Source organism: Aquarana catesbeiana, linkage group LG03 (assembly GCF_042186555.1).
Source record: "Aquarana catesbeiana isolate 2022-GZ linkage group LG03, ASM4218655v1, whole genome shotgun sequence".
Lineage (NCBI taxonomy): Eukaryota > Metazoa > Chordata > Amphibia > Anura > Ranidae > Aquarana > Aquarana catesbeiana.
In genome coordinates this window covers 219,075,996-219,100,202 of record NC_133326.1, presented here as the reverse complement: position 1 = coordinate 219,100,202, position 24,207 = coordinate 219,075,996, and the positions used below count along the sequence as shown (strand labels likewise).

At 42.5% G+C, this 24,207-nt stretch overlaps 1 protein-coding gene across 1 annotated transcript in view; it reads right to left on the bottom strand.

The window, feature by feature from the left end:
- The window catches only part of LOC141131941 (V-type proton ATPase subunit S1-like), a 151,239-nt gene that overhangs the window by 16,885 nt on the left and 110,147 nt on the right, over positions 1 to 24,207 (bottom strand). The window contains exons 7-9 of the mRNA XM_073619786.1: positions 12,868 to 13,103; positions 9,054 to 9,107; positions 1,140 to 1,383 (exon numbers count right to left, since the gene is read on the bottom strand). Coding sequence (XP_073475887.1) covers positions 1,140 to 1,383; positions 9,054 to 9,107; positions 12,868 to 13,103 — 534 coding nt within the window. The remainder of the gene's footprint in view (positions 1 to 1,139; positions 1,384 to 9,053; positions 9,108 to 12,867; positions 13,104 to 24,207) is intronic.

Here is a 24,207-nt window from a genome sequence, read left to right as displayed (position 1 = left end):
CTCGTCTCCATACCCAGCAAGTGACCGGACCCAATCGCCTCCGCCACCGCCGACGGCTCCGGTGAGCAGTGGAAGGCACTGGATCGTGGCGGAAGGGGGGCCTCTTTCCTGCCCCTGCAGAGACCACTTTTATCTTGTAGCGGACCACCCACTGAAGAAGGGAATGCCGGGGTTATGGCAGCTAACTGCTGCCATAACAACGATATCCTCCATCAAACAGCCAATGTAAAACTGCAGCAGGCGGTCAGTAAGTGGTTAAATAGTCAAAAATGAAAAATGCCTGTAAACGAAACGCGGCTAAATGCGAGTTACTGTGTTTAGCTATGTTTAGACGCATTTGGCGCTTGAAATGCCTCTAAACTCAGCTTCTGAACCCATTTTTTGCGTTCCAAAAAAGAATCTAAACTCAACTGCCTAGAAACAACTGTAAATGACCCTGTGTACATGTACAGATAAGATAACATAGAGGAGAGTTCAGGAGCAGTTGATAAAAATGCCCAACTGCTTCGTCTGTTTAGCAGCAGCAGTGTACATGAGGCCTTACACAACCAGCTTCTGTTAAACAGAGATGGGTATATACTAATCAAGATTTGTCAGTTTCCCACTGAACCAGGTGAATTTCAATACATGTATTCTCAGCTTTACTCTTCTATGCCTGAGATTTTAGCACTTTTCACTGTTTGTGTTTTTACAGATGTAAGCTGTGTAAGAGCTGGATCCAAAAGTGTGACTGCTGAAAAACAAGGTCTGATGTAGTGGTATGTCACAAAGAAGTAAAAGAAGTATTTTGAGGAATAAGGTGAATTTACTGAAATATTTTAGGATATTGTGTGTTCAAGAAACGTGCAGTAAACTTTTAGGAGTTAACAGTTGCTTCTGTTTTTCTTGGGCCACTATGCCAAATAAATGAGCCTGTATCCAATCTGCTGTACCACAAGTGAAGTATGGAAGACCAGGAACTTGTCTTTGCAAAGTGCTTAAATAATGATTTGTGCATTATTAGTGTAAAAAATAATTGTGCTGTTACAAGAATTAGGCTTTGTACATTGGCCGCCCGCCCTCCCCCCATCCTATTCCAAAATGGATAATATTTAATCAATTATAAATTAGTATTTAAAATTAGAAAATACTCTTCTTACCTGGAACTCAGCAATATATATCCTCCAGTTGTTAGCTTCACTATTAGCAGGAACAAATGTCTCTGCATACAATGAACTTGTCCCTACTTGCTGGCAGTGGAAGGAGTACTCTGCTGGTGCGGAGGAATACGTTGTTTGGAATGAAGCATTTCTCAGAATATCTTCATTGGGAATTATTAGAATGTAATCTATGTTGAACCAGTTTCTTGCAGAGCCAGGGTAGAACATATTAGACATAACAAATCTAGAAAAATATTGAAACAAAAATAAAATAAGTACCATTACACAATAATATATGTAGTTCTTTTAAAGCAGAACTGCAAAATATCTTAAGGGGCTGATATCCTCTAGCAGAGAGTCATCTCATTCTGTAGCTGTAAAACCAAATGAAAATGACATAAAGGAGCTTTATTGAAGCATCTATTTGGATATGAATGAACGAACTACTACTCTTAAACAATGTAAAGCAAATATAACTGGGTCATCTTAAAATAGATGATATTTGCTTGTAATTATTTCTATCACAAATCTAAAATCAAGGGATTTATTTCTCATTTTAGGATAGTTGACAAAGCTATGCCAATTATTCCTTAGGCTAGGTTTACACTGCTGTCATACGATTTTGATCCAACTTTCAAAGCGATAATCTAGTGCTTCTTGGATGCAACTTGGATGCAACTTTCATAAGGTTTGTATATTCTATGGGGCCAAAATCACAATGGAATCACACCAAAGCGGTACTGGAATCTATTTCAAAATCCCTCCACACCGGGTCACATTGATAAAAACAATGTGATTTGCCTTGTCATGCAATTCCATGTGACTAAAGTCACATCTGAAATTGCACTAATGTGAACCGGGCCTTAAAGAAGACATTTTTTTACAGTTACTTTGGTCCAGTTTGGACCAGTGTAACTATGCATATACCATACCTGTGGGATCCCTCTAGAAGTAGAAAATATCTGTAGTAGCCTCCACTACAGCAGTGATCTCCACTTGCTTCTGCATGCAGCATTTTCTCAGTGAAAACAAAGCGTTCTCTGATTGGACAAATTGGAGAGGTGGGGCAGTTATGTTATACTTTCTACCCCATCCAATCAAAGAATGCTGAGAAAATCCAAAGCATTCTCTGAATGGCACCCATGCCAAGCGGGGCAGACACTCTGTATGGGACTTGGAAGTTAGTGGCATCATTGCAATAGCAGTGTCTAGTAAAGTGATTTCCAACTTCTAGAGGTCTTCCAGTATCTATTTGGTCTCTATTCATGCTGGTGATCATTTCCCCCCAGAACAGACAGTAATGCGAGATCTAAAATGCAACGTTTGCTTTGCTGTATAATGCATCCATACAGGTGTAGTATAAAACAGTGTGACAGGGATGGGTTACTGTAAATAAAGTCTGCTGTTTTTTACCACTAGACTCATAGTCCAACATGAATCTTATGCCGCGTACACACGACCGCTTTTTCCATCAGAATAAACTCTGACGGTCTTTCTGATGGAGTTCCGACGGAGTTCCACTGAAACGGACTTGCCTACACACAATCACACCAAAGTCCGTTCATTTAGAACGCAGTAACGTACAACGCGTACAACAGGACTAGAAAAAGGAAGTTCAATAGCCAGTAGCCAATAGCTGCCCTTGTGTCATTTTTGGTCCGTCAGAATAGCATACAGACGAACGGTTTTCGGAATTGATTCTGTCGGTAAGATTTAAAACATGTTCTATTTCTAGGTCCATCATAATTTTTGAAAACAAAAGTCAGATGAAGCCCACACACGATCGGAATATCTGATGAAATTATTCCATCGGACCTTTTCTGCCGGAAAGTCCGGTCGTGTGTACGCGGCATTAGATGACCCTATCTGTGATCATCAGTCAACTGTCTTAGGTGAAATATATATGAGTCTCGGCAGCCTTTCCTGCAATTCATGCATAGTGATAACACACAGTCTGCATTTCTTCATCCTCCAATTCCATAACCTTTGTTTCCAAACTGCTTATTTAATTGTGAGTGAGCATCAAATTGACAGTTTTTCTTATTCCTCTCCACCTAAACAGCTCACCTTTGAGCCACCAATGCCTAAAACATACAACACTCTACAAAGCACAAAAACCTGCTAGATAACTACCTGCATGTTTGAGAATTCATTTGCAGTTTCTCTTTAACTGTACAGACCTTCTTTTGGTGTTACTTTCTTCTGCATGATCAATTGTAAATTATGTGCAAGAAACTACTGCAGATTAGAGACAGAAGAGTTTTAAAGCTTAACTGCTTCACTTTTTGACCAGTTGTTTTCAGAATGTGTGGAATAGGTAGTTCTACTGTCTTATTTTCTGATAACATAATGAATTTGTGAGCCATAAAGGAATTTAAATTCTTGCTGAATGGGCCTAAATGTGAGCCACGGATGGCTTTGTTGGCAACACCCAGCTTGCCAAACTTTAATTTGAAAAAAAAAAACAGCTAAGTGGAAAATTCTGATTACTATAGCCAATCAGATATAGGGGGACATTTATATAAGTACCTGAAATAAATAAATAAATAAATAAATAAATAAATAAATAATGATAAACAATATGAAAAGAAAAAATAATAAATAAAAAATAAAAATAAAACAAAAAATAAATAAATAATAAAAATAAATATAAAATAAATAAATAAATATAAAAATAAAAAAAATAAAATAAAATAAAATAAAAAATGAAAAATAAAAAAATGTTTAAAATATCCACTATAAAAAGTATATTTTAAATTTTAATAACGAAAAATGGATATAGGACCTATTCATTCCCATTTTAACTTGTTCATAATACATATTAAGGGGAAGATGTAGCCACAACCCTATTCCCTAATCTCAGAAATAATTCAATAGTAGAATAGTAATGAATTACCAGTTTGATAAAAAGCAATTTAGGTCTAGTTCAACATTGAGCCCATGGGGCTGTAGAGTGCGGAGTCGGTGGATCCATTGGGTTTCATTCTCATGAGAGCTGAACCCCGCCAATGTGCCTCCACTTTATCAATACCACAAAAGGTCAAAAGACTAGGATCCCTATTGTGGAATAGTCTGAAGTGATTTGAAAGACCATGATGTTTATAGCCCTTCTTGATTCTATTAACGTGTTCTCTAAGTCTAACCCCTAGCTGTCTAGTAGTCCTCCCCACATATTGTAAATTACATGGACAGGATAATAGATAGGTCACATGCGTGGTGTTGCATGTGATAAATTTCTTAATTTCGAAAACCCTGCCATCAGATAATGATGTAAAATGAGTCATTTTCGTTTTCCGAAATTTTGAGGTCCTGCACATCATGCACCTACCACAACTATAGAACCCAACCTTATCCAGAAAAGTGCACACCTTCCTGGGTGGGTTCACCACATTGTGTGCCAGTTATAATCTAAGTGCAGGTGGTTTGGTGTAGATGAAACTTGGTTGAGCAGGTAGGATTTTCTTCAAATCTGTATCTTCCAGCAATAGGGGCCAATGTTCTCTAATACTTTTTTCAAAATGGCGATATTGCCTATTAAAACCTGTCTTAAATGCTATACTGTAATCGTTATCTTTAATCACTTTAGGTTTAAATAGCTCCTTTCTGTCCATCTCACCAACTAGCCTTTTAGTACATTCCAAGTCTTCCAATTTGTATCCCTTAGCTCTAAAGCGTTCCAGAATGACATTAGCTTGTAGGTTGTAATCATCTTCCTTATTGCAATTCCTTCTTACTCTGAGCATTTGACTTTTAGGGATACCCCTCAACCATCTTGGATGGTGGCAGCTGGTCAAGGGAATATATCCATTCCTATCCACATCCTTGAAAAAAGTGCGTGTACATAGTTTATCCCCCTCTCTGAAAATAGTGAGATCGAAAAAATTAATCTCCGTATAACTAAAATTCTCAGAAAAGGAGATATTAAAAGAATTTTCACTAATTTTCTTTAAAAATTTGCAAAAGGACTCTAGTGATCCTGCCCAAATTATAAAAATGTCATCAATATACCTTTTGTAGAGTCTAAGCTCTGGTATATTGGTTTGATATATGGCTTGGTTTTCCCAAAAACTCATGAAAATGTTGGCTACTGAGGGGGCATACTTGGCCCTCATTGCTACGCCTTTAATCCGTCTATAATACTCCTTTTCATGCCAGAAAAAATTATGGCTCATTGCCATATCGAGTGCTCTTAAAAGGAACTCCTTCTGTTTGGATTTCATATTGGTACTTCCTAATGCCCACTCAACAGCTTGAAGGGCATGTTTTTGTTGGATGTTTGTATAAAGCGAGTTGATCACTAGAGTCCTTTTGCGAATTTTTAAAGAAAATTAGTGAAAATTCTTTTAATATCTCCTTTTCTGAGAATTTTAGTTATACAGAGATTAATTTTTTAGATCTCACTATTTTCAGAGAGGGGGATAAACTATGTATGCGCACTTTTTTCAAGGATGTGGATAGGAATGGATATATTCCCTTGACCAGCTGCCACCATCCAAGATAGTTGAGGGGTATCCCTAAAAGTCAAATGCTCAGAGTAAGAAGGAATTGCAATAAGGAAGATGATTACAACCTACAAGCTAATGTCATTCTGGAACGCTTTAGAGCTAAGGGATACAAATTGGAAGACTTGGAATGTACTAAAAGGCTAGTTGGTGAGATGGACAGAAAGGAGCTATTTAAACCTAAAGTGATTAAAGATAACGATTACAGTATAGCATTTAAGACAGGTTTTAATAGGCAATATCGCCATTTTGAAAAAAGTATTAGAGAACATTGGCCCCTATTGCTGGAAGATACAGATTTGAAGAAAATCCTACCTGCTCAACCAAGTTTCATCTACACCAAACCACCTGCACTTAGATTATAACTGGCACACAATGTGGTGAACCCACCCAGGAAGGTGTGCACTTTTCTGGATAAGGTTGGGTTCTATAGTTGTGGTAGGTGCATGATGTGCAGGACCTCAAAATTTCGGAAAACGAAAATGACTCATTTTACATCATTATCTGATGGCAGGGTTTTCGAAATTAAGAAATTTATCACATGCAACACCACGCATGTGACCTATCTATTATCCTGTCCATGTAATTTACAATATGTGGGGAGGACTACTAGACAGCTAGGGGTTAGACTTAGAGAACACGTTAATAGAATCAAGAAGGGCTATAAACATCATGGTCTTTCAAATCACTTCAGACTATTCCACAATAGGGATCCTAGTCTTTTGACCTTTTGTGGTATTGATAAAGTGGAGGCACATTGGCGGGGTTCGGATCTCAAGAGGGCCATATCGCAGAATGAAACCCAATGGATCCACCGACTCCGCACTCTACAGCCCCATGGGCTCAATGTTGAACTAGACCTAAATTGCTTTTTATCAAACTGGTAATTCATTACTATTCTACTATTGAATTATTTCTGAGATTAGGGAATAGGGTTGTGGCTACATCTTCCCCTTAATATGTATTATGAACAAGTTAAAATGGGAATGAATGGGTCCTATATCCATTTTTCGTTATTAAAATTTAAAATATACTTTTTATAGTGGATATTTTAAACATTTTTTTATTTTTCATTTTTTTATTTTTTTATTTTTATTTTATTTTTATTTTTATTTTTATTTTTATTATTTATTTATTTTTTGTTTTATTTGTATTTTTTATTTATTATTTTTTCTTTTCATATTGTTTATCATTTTTATTATTTTTCATTATTCGCACTATCCACGTATTTATGATAAATATTCCTATCCAAATATGTATATTGTTTATCCAATCTAAATTATTGTAAATATAATTTTTAAATGAGATGTCTGCACATACATATATTTTTTAGTTTTTAGTTCTATGTACATCAATTGTATGCTGTTCATCCTTTGTAATAAAGTTTTTGGATTGCAACAGAATATGATGATTCAGGACATGTGGTGGCGGGTGCGTCCCACTAGCCTTGATTGGCTGTCACTTAATCCATACACCCTATATATCTTATGGCCGCGGTTGGATGTGTAGTCCTTTGATGACGCCCTGGGGGAGGGGCGAAACGCGTCGACGTCACATCCGGCCTTTACACAACCAAGTGACGCTTTTCCTTCCTGGCTCCGTGGAACCCATGCTACCAGCGGCGATCGCGGAAGCATCTGACATGCCTGATTGCAACCAAGGATAGTGTGAGTAGCGGCTTGCAGCGCAAGTGGTTTTCTAACCCCGCAGTACTTCACTATATGCCTTTTTCTTTGTTTTTGGGTGGTCAATCGCAAGTCCATGGCTCTATTGATTTGAAACACCAGCCATTTCATCCACCTATCCACTTTAGAGGTATCTCTTGTTAAACCATATAGAGACAGACTGACATTACAGGTTGAAGAGCCGCTGTGGCATTGCAAGGCTGTCTGTCCAAGATTCCTGTGATCAGTCCAGCTGTTGTTAATTATTTTGGGACCATTTGTTATTAGTATTATCTCCACTCTGTGAGCAGATGTTATCTCAACTTTAATAGCCTATTGGTATCTGGTAGCATTTATTTTATTGCTGTGTCAGTTTGTTTTTCACTTTTTTATTAATTGGGTAGCACTAATGGTCTTCACATTTATTTATTTTTATACAATTTGCATCTTATGTATGTCATTTTGATAATCAGCAGTTGTTTTGTGGATTGCACTTATCACTTATTATTTGTGTTATAGCAGTTGTCTAAAAGTTACGAATACTCATTTCTAGACTACATGTGATATGTAGTCCACTATTTATGATCCATGCACCTTGTATATTACCAATAATTAATTTTTTGTATTTTTTGTTAGCACGCAGCACTTTATATTTAAGTCATGTCTATCAACGTTGTAATCGTTTTTATTTTCAATTTTCAAGTTTTAGCACTTCTTTTACAGCAGCGATAGCATTTACTTGGTTCATTTGTTGCTAGCGCTGCCTCTCTCACGTAATATTTGTATTTGTAAACTGTATCTCCACCAGAAAGATCATGGAACCATATTGTAAAACATAATTTCTCCCACTAGAGTAATTAATGTGGCTAAAAATGGATCTTCCAAGGACCCTAACCGAAAAAGTTGTTTACTTTCTAAAACAAAATGGGAAAGGAATATTGTAGCTCCCTGAAACATAACCAATAGAGTCATTTGAAGATGCTAGTATACTGGTCAAAGTTGAATACCTCATCTACATCAACTAATCCATGTCACAATGCATATTTTTACACCTGTATGGATGCACTATACAGCAATATAATTAGTAGAAGCAATGCCCACTGTAACATATATGAATGCATAGATACCTACAAGAATTGGAGGTCTAGCAAGAGTGAAACCTCATTCATTCTGGAAAAAACAGTTCACGCCAGAGTTCTCTTTAGTGTGTTTAACATATTTTTCTGGAACCATTCATTTAGTAGTATTATTTGGCTAATGTATTTAGCTGTAGAAATCTGTCTGGTTAAACCAGAACACAGGGCAGATGCGGAAAAAAAAAATATTGATTGATGCAGCTAACTATGCAAAAAAATTGTAATCATTTTGAGTAAACTGGTATAAGTATACCATTGTATCTTTGTGTGTGCTTCCTGCCATTCTGGGTGAATCCCCAATGTCAGACAATCATGTAATGTTTTCATTGCACAGTGCTGTCATCCCAAAACTATACTAAAGAATATGCTTACAAGGGCAGCTTTTACTGTCCAGTCAGCAAGCTGGGAGCAGGGATGTAACAACCCCGTATTCCTGTGTGGGATCACGCTCCTTGCTATATAGCATGGCAGAAGTGTTTGTATTGCAAAGGTAGCTGAATAGAATCACATATAATATAATAAAATATAATATAATATAGTTCAACTGTTTGATTAGTGTTGGTTGTCAAGAGTTACATATTAACTTCAAGTGAAATCAAGTTTAGAACACACCTTACTTCCAGGCTTGTAAGTCCATTTCCAGGATTAGAGTATACTAGGGATAATCTAAAAAAGAAAAAAAAATGCTTAGAGTTATAACCAATGTGTTCTAGGTAGAAGCTAGGTAGAATTAAAAAAGGAAGATGTTATTTTACATAATATAGTACCTGACCTAATAAGATAGCATCTATGAGCCAGTACGTAAAAGAGAAAAATTTACATGTATTTACCTATACAGCATTATGTAGGAGTGTTAATAAAAGTAGAGGAATGTGACAATCCACAAGTACAGAATGCACAAAAAACAAGAATAGATATTACATTGGACTATTCCAAATTGGTGCTTTAACATTGCCTTCATATGTGTAAGTACAGCATATACTTAATACAATCACCACCAAATGTTGAACATGCATAACTATTTTCTTTAAAAAAAAAACATAACCAAAACTGCAAAATTAAATAGTACTGCCAGTGTTCTCTGTTGGTATGGATTTGCATTGTGTAGGAATACAGGAGTAATTATTGTGTCATTTCCTCAAGCAAAGGCATGATTTTGGTTTACATTGTTAAGGTTTTTTAATAAAGTAGTTTATTAAACTAATAGTAGTTTACTATTGGCTTTAGTGTGTTAGTCTAGAGTAGGGTTTTTCAACCAGGGTGTCATGGTTATGCAATAGAGTTTTCTCTGTCAGCTTACCTGTCTCCATGTGTTCATCTCTAAAGACCAGCTGCCTCTCACCTGACTGGTTTTATAACCTCTCCTCTAAGCATGACCCCACCCCAGGCCCTATCAGGGAACCCTATATTAACCTGTGCACTGCAAGCCAGCAGTGCTGATCAACCATCGTGTGTTAGCCTCCGTGTGTACTTGCTGTGTTTCCTACATCTGATTCCTGTTACCGACTTTGGCCTGTTCTCGACTCTCCCTGTCTGCTTGTTACCCTGACCTTTGGCTTACCCCTTACTTCCCTGTCGTTCCAGCCTGCTGCCTCCTTCCTCTTCTCCTGTAGTCTATGGTGAGCGTGAGACCCTGGGGGCCGCGACCTGGAGCCAGACTGCAGCACAGTCCATCCTCACCACTAGAGGCTCTGGTGAACACCCGCTGGCTCTTAGACTCCGCACCCTGGGGAATCTATGCTCTAGTGCTCTAGCTCCCACTGGGATCCATGTTAGTAATCCTGTAGACCTTCTTCTTGAACCTTCCAGGGTTCAATCTGCAGCAGTCAGTCCTAGGGTCCACTACCCTAGCTGTGCACTTCTGACTCCTACAGAGTGCATCTGTCACCTGGTCCCAGGTGACCTGACACAGGGTTCCTTGGAACCCTAGGGTTTCTCCAGAGGTAGCTAGGGGTTCCTTGAGCAATGAGCATTTTCTTTTTTTCAGATGAGCTCCCACTGACACTATTGATCTTTTTAGCTATCTGTAAGGGGGTAATTCTTCCCAATGACCACAATTGTAAGGGGCATGCTTCCCACTGACCATCATCACACTAATGTATCATGAGTTGTAGATATAGTAATTTTTAGAAGGGTATCTGCTTAAAAGTTATTTTAAGGGTCCCTCTGTGTTGAAAAGGTTGAGAAAGGCTGGTCTAGAGCTTCTAACACTATCCTTTTCCAATACTGACAATGTTGCTTTCCAAGGAGGTCATAATTGCTCTTCCATCCAGAGTAAGCAAAAACCACCACAGCACACCATATCCAGAGTAAATCTGAATCTCCAATGCAATACTACCAACACACACGTTCCTGCACCAATGGCTGTATCTTAGATTGGGTGCTGAAATGACCAATGGCTGGAACCGACTGCAATCATGAGAAGAAAGTGTCACCAGCACACCAGGATCTCCAAAACTGTGTCCAAAATTTTAATCACATAGTATCAAAAAATAAAAGCGATGTTTCAGAGCATGCAGGACTCTTTATCAGGCATGTTTGGTCACATGCCTGATGAAGGGGTCCTGCGTGGCTCCGAAACATCGCTTTTATTCTCATATCCAGAGTAAAGACACCTTAGAACAGGAAGTGCGTTACCGACCACATCAACAGGTGAAAAATAAAGGGAAAAAAATCAGAAAAAATAATTAATACAGCCATCATATTTAGTAAGTAGTGATAACCTGTGAGGTATACTTTGTGAATTTACTTTTACTTTGAATTTACTTTTACTTTGAATTTTTCATAAGGGCTGATAAAATAACCATGACGGTGATATAATAGCACTAGTAGTGGACTAGTAGTACTTGTCAGCATGGTGGCTTAGTAGTTAGCACTTATGCCTTGCAATAATAGCCTAATGAATTCAAATCTCAACCATGACACTACCTGCACGGAGTTTGCATGTTCTTCCTGTGCTTATGTGGGTTTCCTCCCACACTCCAAAGACATGTGTTTTAGTTTAGTATACTCCTGGCTAAATTAGTCCTAGTATGTGTATGTATGCATTTGGTGTAGGGACCTTAGACTGTAGGGTCCCTACTCCAGCTGTCATATGACGTCCTTGACTTTGAGCAGGGATATCTGAATGATGCGTTCAGCTACAGGCATCATTCATATATCATCTTTTAGAACCGGCGATTCCCTACACCATAAGAATGATCATAGCGGCTGATCATTCTCATGGGCGACAAGAGGGGACGTCCCCCCTCCCACCGCCCTCCGGTGCTTCTACCGACTTACCCCTGCCATCAGTGAGTCGGAGAACGGATCCGCCAGCCCCAGATGTTGACCATAGAGATTTACGGTGGACCAAATGGTCCCCAGAGTCTCTATGATCGTTCGGAGGCCGGGCACGATGTTATGACGTCACACTCGGCCTCTGCATTTGAAAAAACAGCGCGGCCTCGGCTGGGAAGCTGAGATTTTTTTTTTTTAATAAATATTTCAGGCTTCCCATCCTAGAGGTGAGATGTGGGGTCTTGCTTATTCCTATGACAAGGGATATTTAAATTCCTTGTAACAGGAATAAAAGTAATAAAAAAAATGTAAAAAAAAGTGTCAAACTAGAAAAATAAAAGTAAAATTAACAATTAAAAGTAAAGTGCCCCGTCCCTGTGTGCTCGCATGCAGAAGCGAACGTATATGTAACTCGCGCCCACATATGTAATCGGTGTTCAAACCACACATGTGAAGTCTCACGGTGAATGTTAGAGTGAAAGCAATAATTCTAGCCCTAGATCTCCTCTGTAACTCAAAACATGTAACCAGTAAAAAAATTTAAAGTGTCGCCTATGGGGATTTTTAAGTACCGTGGTTTGGTGCCATTCCACGAGCGTGTGCAATTTTGAAGCATGACATGTTAGATATTTACTCGGCGTAACATTATCTTTCACATCATGTAAAAAAATGGGGCCAACTTTACTAAAATTGGGCAATCTTTTTTCTTTACCAAAAAAAACGCATTTGAAAAATTGCTGCGCAAATACCGTGTGGGATAAAAAGTTGCAATGACCGCCATTGTATCCTCTACAATGTTTGGGGGTTGTATGTAATTTTCTATCAAAAAAAATTATGATTTTTACATGTAGGAGAGAAATGTGAGAATTGGCCTGGGTGGCAAGTGGTTAAGAGTAGGAACTGATGTGAATTTCCAATATGTAAAGTGCTACATAAAATTTTGGTGCTACAAGAATACCTTCATAATACTTTCAGAGCTGACTAAAAAAGGGAAGGCATGTTTGTGAATTGAGATCTGAGATTTATAAAGTGTGGTATCAAGCAAATAATACCAAAAGAAACACAGGTTTGTTGAATTGAACCCATGCCATAAATATAAATGCATCACTGGTTCAATATTTTATATGTTTTCTCAAAAGTTACTTACGTGGTATTGAAATCAGAGCATTCCGATCGGCTAGTGTTTGCTGAACGTGCTATGAATGTCATATTTGTCAGATCAAATACTACTGTGTCATTAGCAGTGACCACAAATTGGGTTGCGTATATCAGAATGCAGGTGTCTGATCCATTTGTCACATTAAATGGCGGATATGGAACTGTCAAATCAGTGGCCAGCAGCTGTCGCCCTTGTTTTTGCACCATGTCAAAATTCTTTGCAACCTTTAACAAAACAACAAAAAAAAGTTGAAAAAGTAGCTTACCATCAGTCACAAATCAACTGCTAATTTAATAATCTGAACCAACCAGTGTTCTATAAGATTTACTAACTTGATTTTCCCTACCACCTTTAAGGCTGGGTTCACACTGATGCGAATTGGACGAGGGTTTCCCCGCATAGAAATCGGTCCACACATCTCCGGGGCAGCCACAGAGTGCATTGCACAAGGGTCCTATGTGTGTCTTTGGCTTTGTTTCAGGTTCAAATACAGGCAAAAATTCTGGCTTGATTCCTCCCTGAAATGGAGAACAGGGACGCCCCGGATCTCTGCTCTGAGCTATGTCCGCATGTATGCTATGAGGAAGGCTTCGGCCGAAATGCGTTAGCATCTTATGGATTTTGCTATTGCTGTAGTGCAACAATAACGTTTTCTAATGAAGAAGCTATTGAGTTGCCGGCTCATGATTATTATGGACTTGCAGTGAACGGTACAGCCTGGGCACTGACACTCTACTCATACATTTTCCAATAGTGCGGTAGAGCTTGGGTGAGTCTTTTGTGTTTCCATAGCTAATGTTGTATATCTAAGGACATCGTTATAGTATGCTATTGTCTATCTGAGAGTTTCAAAATCTCTAGAAATACTGTCTCTTTGAAGTATAATATTTCTTATATCTTAATACCTCACTCTCATAAAGTCTTATCATATCTCACAATTCTCCTTATCACTCTGGTCATCTGTCAAATTTTTCCTATGGTTGGGCATGAACCCTATGTAAATTAAAGTACCCTCCAAACTAAAACACCATCAAAAATTAAAAACAAACTACAAATAAACAAAAATGTTTATTTTTGATTTTTGATGATGTTTTAGTTTGGGGGTTACTTTATCTCTATTTTTAAAGGGGTTTAAGCCTAACCAGAGGAAAATATTAACAGATGACTGAGTGATATGGTGAATAGTGAAACATGATAGGAAATGTATGGCAGTGAGGTATTAAGACTGGGCAAGCATAACAGCCATGTGATTAGAATTTTCAGGAGGAGGTCAAAGATGACACCCATATTTTTCATACAAAAGGTTTACTTTAAGTATTGTTCTATGAGGGATCATCTACATTGCACAGTCCAGGGAATGTGTATGTTTGGTGCATAAGAGATTATATAGTTTCAGGCCTTGCCTTATTGCTGACCAAATGGTAATTTTCAAGAAATTCAAAGCACTTTTAACCATGTTTTAATCCCAGAGTTAATCAAATGGATCAAGGTAATCTACTACCAAAATATCTTTACATTGCAAAAGATGTTGGTAGATTGGTTTGACTCATTCTATAATTTTTTATCTTAAAAACAAGTTAAAACATGTTAAGCTTAGTAAAAAAGTGTTCAGTACATACCAAATATTAATATCCAGGCTATTGATTAAACAATAACATATTTTTTATGAATCATTAGTTAGCAAAGCATAAGGTAAATATACTACAGATAAGGTTATTTTATTGCCGAGAATTAGTTGAGAGGAGATTTGGTTAGTGTTAGGGTCAGGGGCCAGCAAATCTTATGCCCCCTGCTAATTGGAAAGCACTAGCTCTGATTTAGTATGGAACATGTTAGATCTCTGCAGAAAGACCACAGCTTCCACATAGAAAGCAAAGTTCCTTCTCTACAGTATGCTGGAAAGGGACAGGATATTTTACTCAGGCTGTGGCTATGGCTACTTTCTAAAGAAAACAAAACTGTAATGGCATTTACACATTTATATTGCAGTTACCACAATGTATGATAATCCTCCATACATGCGTATTTGCAATGGCACCCAAACACATTGTGCTTGCACTGTAGTGCACACCAATACCCTGTAGCATATTTCAATTTGACAAGTTGGAGAAGCAGGGCAATGACATCACACTTCCCACTTCATCCAATCAGAGAACACTTTGCATTCATTGAGAAAAGGCAAAGCATTCTCTAAATGGCGCCCATACAGCATGGCTGACTTCCTATATTCAGAATGCAAGCAGGGCAGTCGCTCAGCATGGGACCCAGAAGCAAGTGGAGATTACTTGAGTAGTGGTATCCACTTCAGTGATTTCCAGCATCCAGGGGCATCAGCCAGGTTTGATATATGCATAGTTACATTGGTGCAAGTTGGACCAAATTAACTATGAATAAATTATCCCAACCTGGAATTCCTCTTTAACCGCCTGCCGACCGCTGGCCGTCAATTGACGGCCAGGCAGCGCAGCTCTCGTTGCGGGCGGACGTCATATGACGTCCTCGCTTTCTTAGGCCACCAGGGGGCGCGCGCGCCGTGTCACAAACACCCGGTGCGCGTGCCCGGCGGCCGCGATGTCCGCCGGGCACCCGCGATTACCGGTAACACAGCAGGACCGTGGATCTGTGTATGTAAACACACAGATCCACGGTCCTGTCAGAGGAGAGGAGACCGATGGTGTGTTCCCAGTACAGGGGAACACCGATCGGTCTCCTCCCCTAGTGAGTCCCCGCCCCCTACAGTTAGAATCACTGCCCTAGCAACACAGTTAACCCCTCCATCACCACCCAGTGTTAACCCCTTCACTGCCTGTCACATTTATACAGTAATCAATGCATTTTTATAGCACGGATCGCTGTATAAATGTGAATAGTCCCAAATATGTGTCAAAAGTGTCCGATGTGTCCGCCGCAATATCGCAGTCACAATAAAAATCGCAGATCGCCGCCATTACTAGTAAAAAAATTTAAAAAAATTAAAATGTTATAAAACTATCCCCTATTTTGTAGACACTATAACTTTTGCGCAAACCAATCTATATACGCTTATTGCGATTTTTTTTTTACCAAAAATATGTACAAGAATACATATCGGCCTAAACTGAGAAAAAATTTGTTTTAAAGAAAAAAAAATTGGATATTTATTATCGCAAAAGGTAAAAATTATTGTTTTTTTTAAAACTTGTCACTCTTCTTTTGTTTATAGCGCAAAAAATAAAAACCGCAGAGGTGATCAAATACCACTAAAAGAAAGCTCTATTTGTGGGGAAAAAATGATAACAATTTCATTTGGGTCGAGTGTTGTATGACCGCGAAATTGTCATTCAAATTGCGACAGCGCTGAAAGCTGAAAAATGGCTTGGGCAGGAAGGGGGCGAAAATGTACAGTATTGAGGTGGTTAAAGGTGTATTTTAAAATGTATAGTGGACATATTAGGCTCAGTTTACAAAGCTTTAACACAAGGATGACTATTTTTATATTGGACACGTGTTATTTCAAATCTCTTTGGATCTAAAATAGAAATAAATCCTCCTATCTTTTTACAGGTGAAGTTCAGTATCTTAACATTTTTTTAGAGCTGTAGTCGCCATGGTGCTGAACATGTGATCAGCTACAACACCAACCATTTGAGGGCTTGAAAGTGTGGTTGAGTACTGAGATAAGCACACTGGCAATTACTATCACCAGAAACATGCCTTGACTTTTTTGGGAAACAGCTGAATCTGTGGGTTTGGATCTACTTTCATTGAAAATATATATTTTTTAAATAAGTATCCTTACCCTGTGTGTTAACATATTATGACTTAGGCTTATAACATATTACATGTAGTTAGGAGTCTATTTACAAATGTTTTTACAGAAGATTTATACAACTTTCTCCCCATGAATCACACATTTTCTAATTTCATTCAGTTAGAAAAATATGTGAATCTTGCATGACAATTGTGTGAATCTTGGCCAAAATCATTTACCAATACACCCCGTAAAGTGTATCTATAGCAATTTTTTTTCTTGTTATGGAAAGAGTGGGAAAGGATAGGATCTAACAGCAACATAGAAAGAAGTAAACATTTTTTAAAAGTTGAGTAGGGAAACTCTATAACCTCTGTTAGCTTTTAATTGTTGTCTGTTCCCATGTTTCAAATTTTCCTACACTCTCTGTCTGTTGAAACATTGCCCTCGGAAAAGAAAAAGTGAGAAGAAATTTTGTCTAAAAGTAAAACCTAACAGCGGTTCTATCCTTTCCCCATTCTTTGAAAAACTAATAAAAAAGTTTTGGGTATACATACACTTTAGGACAGCTACAGCGGGGCAAAAAAGTATTTAGTCAGTCACCAATTGTGCAAGTTCTCCCACTTAAAAAATGAGAGAGGCCTGTAATTGTCATCATAGGTATACCTCAACTATGAGAGACAAAATGTGGTAACAAATCCAGACAATCACATTGTCTGATTTTTGAAAGAATTTATTTGCAAATTATGGTGGAAAATAAGTATTTTGTCAATATCAAAAGTTCATCTCAATACTTTGTTATATATCCTTTGTTGGCAATGACAGAGGTCAAACGTTTTCTGTAAGTCTTCACAAGGTTGTCACACACTGTTGCTGGTATGTTGACCCATTCCTCCATGCAGATCTCCTCTAGAGCAATGATGTTTTGGGGCTGTTGCTGGGCAACATGGACTTTCAACTCCCTCCAAAGGTTTTCTATGGGGTTGAGATCTGGAGACTGGCTAGGCCACTCCAGGACCTTGAAATGCTTCTTACGAAGCCACTCCTTCGTTGCTCGGGTGGTGTGTTTGGGATCATTGTCATGCTGAAAGACCCAGCCACGTTTCATCTTCAATGCCCTTGCTGATGGGAGGAGGTTTGCACTCAAAATCTCACGATATATGGCCCCATTTATTCTTTCATGTACATGGATCAGTCGTCCTGTTCCCTTTGCAGAGAAACAACCCCAAAGCATGATGTTGCCACCCCCATGCTTCACAGTAGGTATGGTGTTCTTTGGTTGCAACTCAGCGTTCTCTCTCCTCCAAACACTACGAGTTGTGTTTCTACCAAACAGTTCTACTTTGGTTTCATCTGACCATATGACATTCTCTCAATCCTCTTCTGGATCATCCACATGTACTGGCTTAAGCAGGGGGACACGTCTGGCACTGCAGGATCTGAGTCCCTGGCGGCGTAGTGTGTTACTGATTGTAGCCTTTGTTACGTTGGTCCCAGCTCTCTGCAGGTCATTCACTAGGTCCCCTCCTGTGGTTCTGGGATTTTTGCTCACCGTTCTTGTGATCATTTTGACCCCACGGGGTGAGATCTTGCGTGGAGTCTCAGATTGAGGGAGATTATCAGTGGTCTTGTATGTCTTCCATTTTTTAATTATTGCTCCCACTGTTGATTTCTTCACACCAAGCTGCTTGCCTATTGCAGATTCAGTCTTCCCAGCCTGGTGCAGGTCTACAATTTCGTTTCTGGTGTCCTTCGACAGCTTTTTGGTCTTCACCATAGTGGAGTTTGGAGTGTGACTGTTTGAGGTTGTGGACAGGTGTCTTTTATACTGATAACAAGTTCAAACAGGTGCCATTAATACAGGTTATGAGGGGAGGACAGAGGAGCCTCTTAAAGAAGAAGATACAGGTCTGTGAGAGCCAGAAATCTTGCTTGTTTGTAGGTAACCAAATACTTATTTTCCACCATAATTTGCAAATAAATTCTTTCAAAAATCAGACAATGTGATTGTCTGGATTTGTTTCCACATTTTGTCTCTCATAGTTGAGGTATACCTATGATGACAATTATAGGCCTCTATCATCTTTTTAAGTGGGAGAACTTGCACAATTGGTGGCTGGCTAAATACTTTTTTGCCCCACTGTATATCCACCTGATCTCGATGGAAAAAGGTACTGCATCATGCCAAGCACTCAGTGCCAAGAATTTATATACCATACAATAGGGATGAGCCGAACACCCCCCCCGGTTCGGTTCGCACCAGAACCTGCGAATGAACCGAAAATTCGCATGAACGTTAGAACCCCATTGACGTCTATGGGACTCGAACGTTCAAAATCAAAAGTGCTCATTTTAAAGGCTAATTTGCATGGTATTGTCCTAAAAAGGGTTTGAGGGCCCGGGTCCTGCCCCAGGGGACATGTATCAATGCAAATAAAAATTTTTAAAACGGCCGTTTTTTAGGGAGCAGTGATTTTAATGATGCTTAAAGTAAAAAAAAAAAAAAAAGTGAAATATTCCTTTAAATCTCGTACCTGGGGGGTGTCTATAGTATGCCTATAAAGTGGCGCGTGTTTCCCGTGCTTAGAACAGTCCCTGCACAAAATGTCATTTTTAAAGGAAAAAAGTCATTTAAAACTGCTTGCGGATTTAATGTAATGTCGGGTCCTGGCAATATGGATGAAAATCAGTGAGACAAACGGCATGGGTACCCCCCAGTCCATTACCAGGCCCTTTGGGTCTTGTATGGATATTAAGGGGAACCCCGCACCCAAATTAAAAAAGGAAACAGCAGTATACAGGCTCTGTACTCTGAACAGCAGTATACAGGCGGTGCAAACAAGACAGGGACTGTAGGTTTGTTGTTAAGTAGAATCTGTTTGTAATTTTGAACTGGTACATTTTTAATGTGTTTAGCTCCAGCCAAAAAATCTATTTTAAACTTTTTGGAAAACATAGGGAAGGGTTATCACCCCTGTGACATTTGTTTTGCTGTCTGTGCTCCTCTTTAGAAGATTTCACCTCACTTTTTGTTCCAATGACAAATGTTTTTTGAAAATTTGGGGTTTTTTGTGAAACAAGGATTGGTGATAAAGCATCAATGGAAAGGAGAAATGATTTTCCCATATTAACTCTTACAGGAGAGAATTTCCCTTCCTAGGGGTAGATTTCATCTCACTTCCTGTTGTCTCCTTCCGTTTGCAAGTAGGAGTGGTTTGTAAGTTGGATGTTTGAAAGTAGGGGACTGCCCTATATACTCAGCAGAAATTTGGGCCTTAGGTGTTGTTGTGGCCACAACACTGTAAGCCAGGGGTCCTCAAACTTTTTAGACAGGGGGCCAGTTCACGGTCCCTCAGACTGTTGGGGGGCCGCACTATAGTTTAAAAAAAATATGAACTAATTCCTAAATTCCTATGCACACATCTTTTTTGTAGTGCAAAAGAATAAAAGAATGAATAATAAATAATAATATATAGAGGGATGGACAGGGGGACAGAGGGATGGACAGGGGGACAGTGGGATGGACAGAGGGGTGGACAGGGGGACAGTGGGGTGGACAGGGGGACAGAGGGATGGACAGGGGGACAGAGGGATGGACAGGGGGACAGAGGGGTTGACAGGGGGACAGAGGGGTGGACAGAGGGACAGTGGGGTGGACAGGGGGACAGAGGGATGGACAGGGGGACAGTGGGATGGACAGGGAGACAGTGGGGTGGACAGGGGGACAATGGGGTGGACAGGGGGAAAGTGGGGTGGACAGGGGGACAGAGGGGGGGGGACAGTGGGGTGGACAGGGGGACAGAGGGGGGGACAGGGGGACAGTGGGATGGACAGGGGTCCAGTGGGATGGACAGGGGGACAGAGGGGTGGACAGGGGGACAGAGGGGTGGACAGGGGGACAGAGGGGGGACAGTGGGGTGGACAAGGGGACAGTGGGGTGGACAGGGGGACAGAGGGGTGGACAGGGGGACAGTGGGGTGGACAGGGGGACAGTGGGACAGACAGTGGGGTGGACAGGGGGACAGTGGGATGGACAGGGGGACAGAGGGGTGGACAGGGGGACAGTGGGGGGGGACAGGGGGACAGTGGGGGGACAGGGGGACAGAGGGGTGGACAGAGGGGTGGACAGAGGGGGGACAGGGGGACAGTGGGGTGGACAGGGTGACAGAGGGGTGGACAGGGGGACAGTGGGGTGGACAGGGGGACAGAGGGGTGGACAGAGGGGGGACAGGGGGACAGTGGGGTGGACAGGGGGACAGTGGGGTGGACAGGGGGACAGTGGGGTGGACAGGGGGACAGAGGGGTGGACAGGGGGACAGAGGGGTGGACAGGGGGGGGACAGGGGGACAGAGGGGTGGACAGGGGGACAGTGGGGTGGACAGGGGGACAGAGGGGTGGACAGAGGGGGGACGGGGGGACAGGGGGACAGAGGGGGGACAGGGGGACAGTGGGGTGGACAGGGGGACAGTGGGGTGGACAGGGGGACAGAGGGGTGGACAGGGGGACAGAGGGGTGGACAGAGGGGGGACAGAGGGACAGTGGGGTGGACAGGGGGACAGAGGGGTGGACAGGGGGACAGTGGGGTGGACAGGGGGACAGAGGGGTGGACAGGGGGACAGTGGGGTGGACAGGGGGACAGTGGGGTGGACAGGGGGACAGAGGGGTGGACAGAGGGGGGACAGGGGGACAGAGGGGGGACAGAGGGACAGAGGGGTGGACAGGGGGACAGAGGGGTGGACAGGGGGACAGTGGGGTGGACAGGGGGGCAGAGGGGTGGACAGAGGGGGGACAGAGGGACAGTGGGGTGGACAGGGGGACAGAGGGGTGGACAGGGGGACAGTGGGGTGGACAGGGGGACAGAGGGGTGGACAGGGGGACAGTGGGGTGGACAGGGGGACAGTGGGGTGGACAGGGGGACAGAGGGGTGGACAGAGGGGGGACAGGTGGACAGAGGGGGGACAGGGGGACAGAGGGGTGGACAGGGGGACAGTGGGGTGGACAGGGGGACAGAGGGGTGGACAGGGGGACAGAGGGGTGGACAGGGGGACAGTGGGGTGGACAGGGGGACAGAGGGGTGGACAGGGGGACAGTGGGGTGGACAGGGGGACAGAGGGGTGGACAGGGGGACAGAGGGGTGGACAGGGGGACAGTGGGGTGGACAGGGGGACAGAGGGGTGGACAGGGGGACAGTGGGGTGGAAAGGGGGACAGTGGGGTGGACAGGGGGACAGAGGGGTGGACAGGGGGACAGTGGGGTGGACAGGGGGACAGTGGGGTGGACAGGGGGACAGAGGGGTGGACAGGGGGACAGTGGGGTGGACAGGGGGACAGTGGGGTGGACAGGGGGACAGAGGGGTGGACAGAGGGGGGACAGGGGGACAGAGGGGGGACAGAGGGACAGAGGGGTGGACAGGGGGACAGAGGGGTGGACAGGGGGACAGTGGGGTGGACAGGGGGACAGAGGGGTGGACAGGGGGACAGTGGGGTGGACAGGGGGACAGTGGGGTGGACAGGGGGACAGAGGGGTGGACAGGGGGACAGTGGGGTGGACAGGGGGACAGTGGGGTGGACAGGGGGACAGTGGGGTGGACAGGGGGACAGAGGGGTGGACAGGGGGACAGTGGGGTGGACAGGGGGACAGAGGGGTGGACAGGGGGACAGTGGGGTCCTCACCTGTTTGTAGGCTGTTGTTTGAAGCCTCCGCTCTCTCTGTCACTCTTCGCGCCTCCTGTCTCCGTGCGGGACTGTGCTGGGAACTACACTTCCCAGCATGCAGCGCGGCACACGGAGCCCTCCATTACTGGTGTGGGGGAGGCGGCTTGAGCAGAGCGGAGCAGATATGCTCCCTGCCGAAGCTGAGCCGACCTGGCCCCGGCCCGAGCCTGGATTGTCGGGAATCCGGCCCTGGGTGGATTGGGCCGGATAAATGTCCTCAGCGGGCCGCATGTGGCCCGCGGGCCGTAGTTTGAGGACCCCTGCTGTAAGCCCTCTCAGGGCCCTACTGTGAAATATTAGATCAAGAATTGTAATTACATGCCCCTGTTGAACAGGGGCAGAAAAATTGGGCTTTGGTGGTGGTGGTGGTGCTGGTGCCACCACACTGTAAGACCTCACTCGCTCTTGGTGGGTGCAGAAACGGGCCCTGCTGTGAAATATTAGATCAAGAATTGTAATTACATGCCCCTGTTGAACAGGGGTTGAAAAATTGGGCCTTAGGCACTAGTGTTGGTGCCACAACACTGCAACCCCTCACAGATACTCTAGTTGGAACGCAGGAACGAGCCCTACTGCAAAGTATTGCATCAAAAATTGTAATTACATGGCCCTGTTAAACAGGGGCTGAAAAATTGGGTCTTAGGCACTGGTGCTGGTGCCACAACACTGCAACCCCTCATAGATACTCTAGTTGGAACACAGGAACGAGCCCTGCTGCAAAGTATTGCATCAAAAATTGTAATTACACACCCTGTTAAACAGGGGCAGAAAAATTGGGCCTTTGGTGGTGGTGGTGGTGGTGGTGCCACAACACTGCAACCCCTCACAGATACTCTAGTTGGAATGCAGAAATGAGCCCTGCTGCAAAGTATTGAATCAAAAATTGTAATTACACGCCCCTGTTAAACAGGGGCTTAAAAATTGGGCCTTAGGCACTGGTGGCGGCGCACAGAACCAAAAATGTTCTTACAAGCTATCAGTGTGATCATTGAGGAGGAAGAGGATAATTACTCAGGATAGTCACTCAGCATCAGCATAGGCAGTCTTTGAAGGGATCTGAGATTTCAAAAAAAAATATTCGGCTACATCAGCATCAGGTGCTTGGTAGCTGGTGGTGATCCAAGACTGATTCATTTTTATGAAGGTCAGTCGATCGACCGAGTCGGTGGACAGACGCACCCTGTGATCGGTTACAAAGCCTCCAGCAGCACTGAATGTGCGTTCCGAAAGAATGCTGGATGCAGGACAGGCCAGTAGCTCAACTGCATACTGTGCAAGCTCTGGCCAGTGATCCATCCTCAAGACCCAGTAACCCAGAGGATTTTTGGCGGGAAAGGTGCCCAAGTCAGATCTTCCCCCTAGGTATTCCTGCACCATGTAAAACAGACGCTGGCGATGGTTGCTGGAACCGATCAAACCTTGGGGCTGCAGACTAAAAAATTGTCTGAACACATCGGTCAGACGGCCACCTTCTCCACCGCTCCTTCTTTGACTGACCGAAGCCTCAGCAACACGTTGTCTAGAAACAGGAGTTTGTAACCTCCCAGTCTCTAGGAACGCGTTGCACAGACCTTTCTGCAAGGCCTCCCGAAGATGTTTCATCCTCTGCACCCTCTGCGATGGCAAGATAAGGTCCGCAACCTTACCCTTGTAACGTGGATCAAGGAGGGTTGCCATCCAGTATTGGTCCTTCTCCTTGATACCACGAATACGAGGATCCTTACGCAGGCTTTGCAGGATCAGGGAGGCCATTCAGTGTAGGTTTGCTGAGCATTCGGTCCGGAGTCCTCTGGGTCACTAAGGACAACATGATCCGCAGCCACCTCCTCCCAGCCATGTACAAGTCCATGTGTTTCTTGGGACTGATCCCTTAAAGACTGCTGC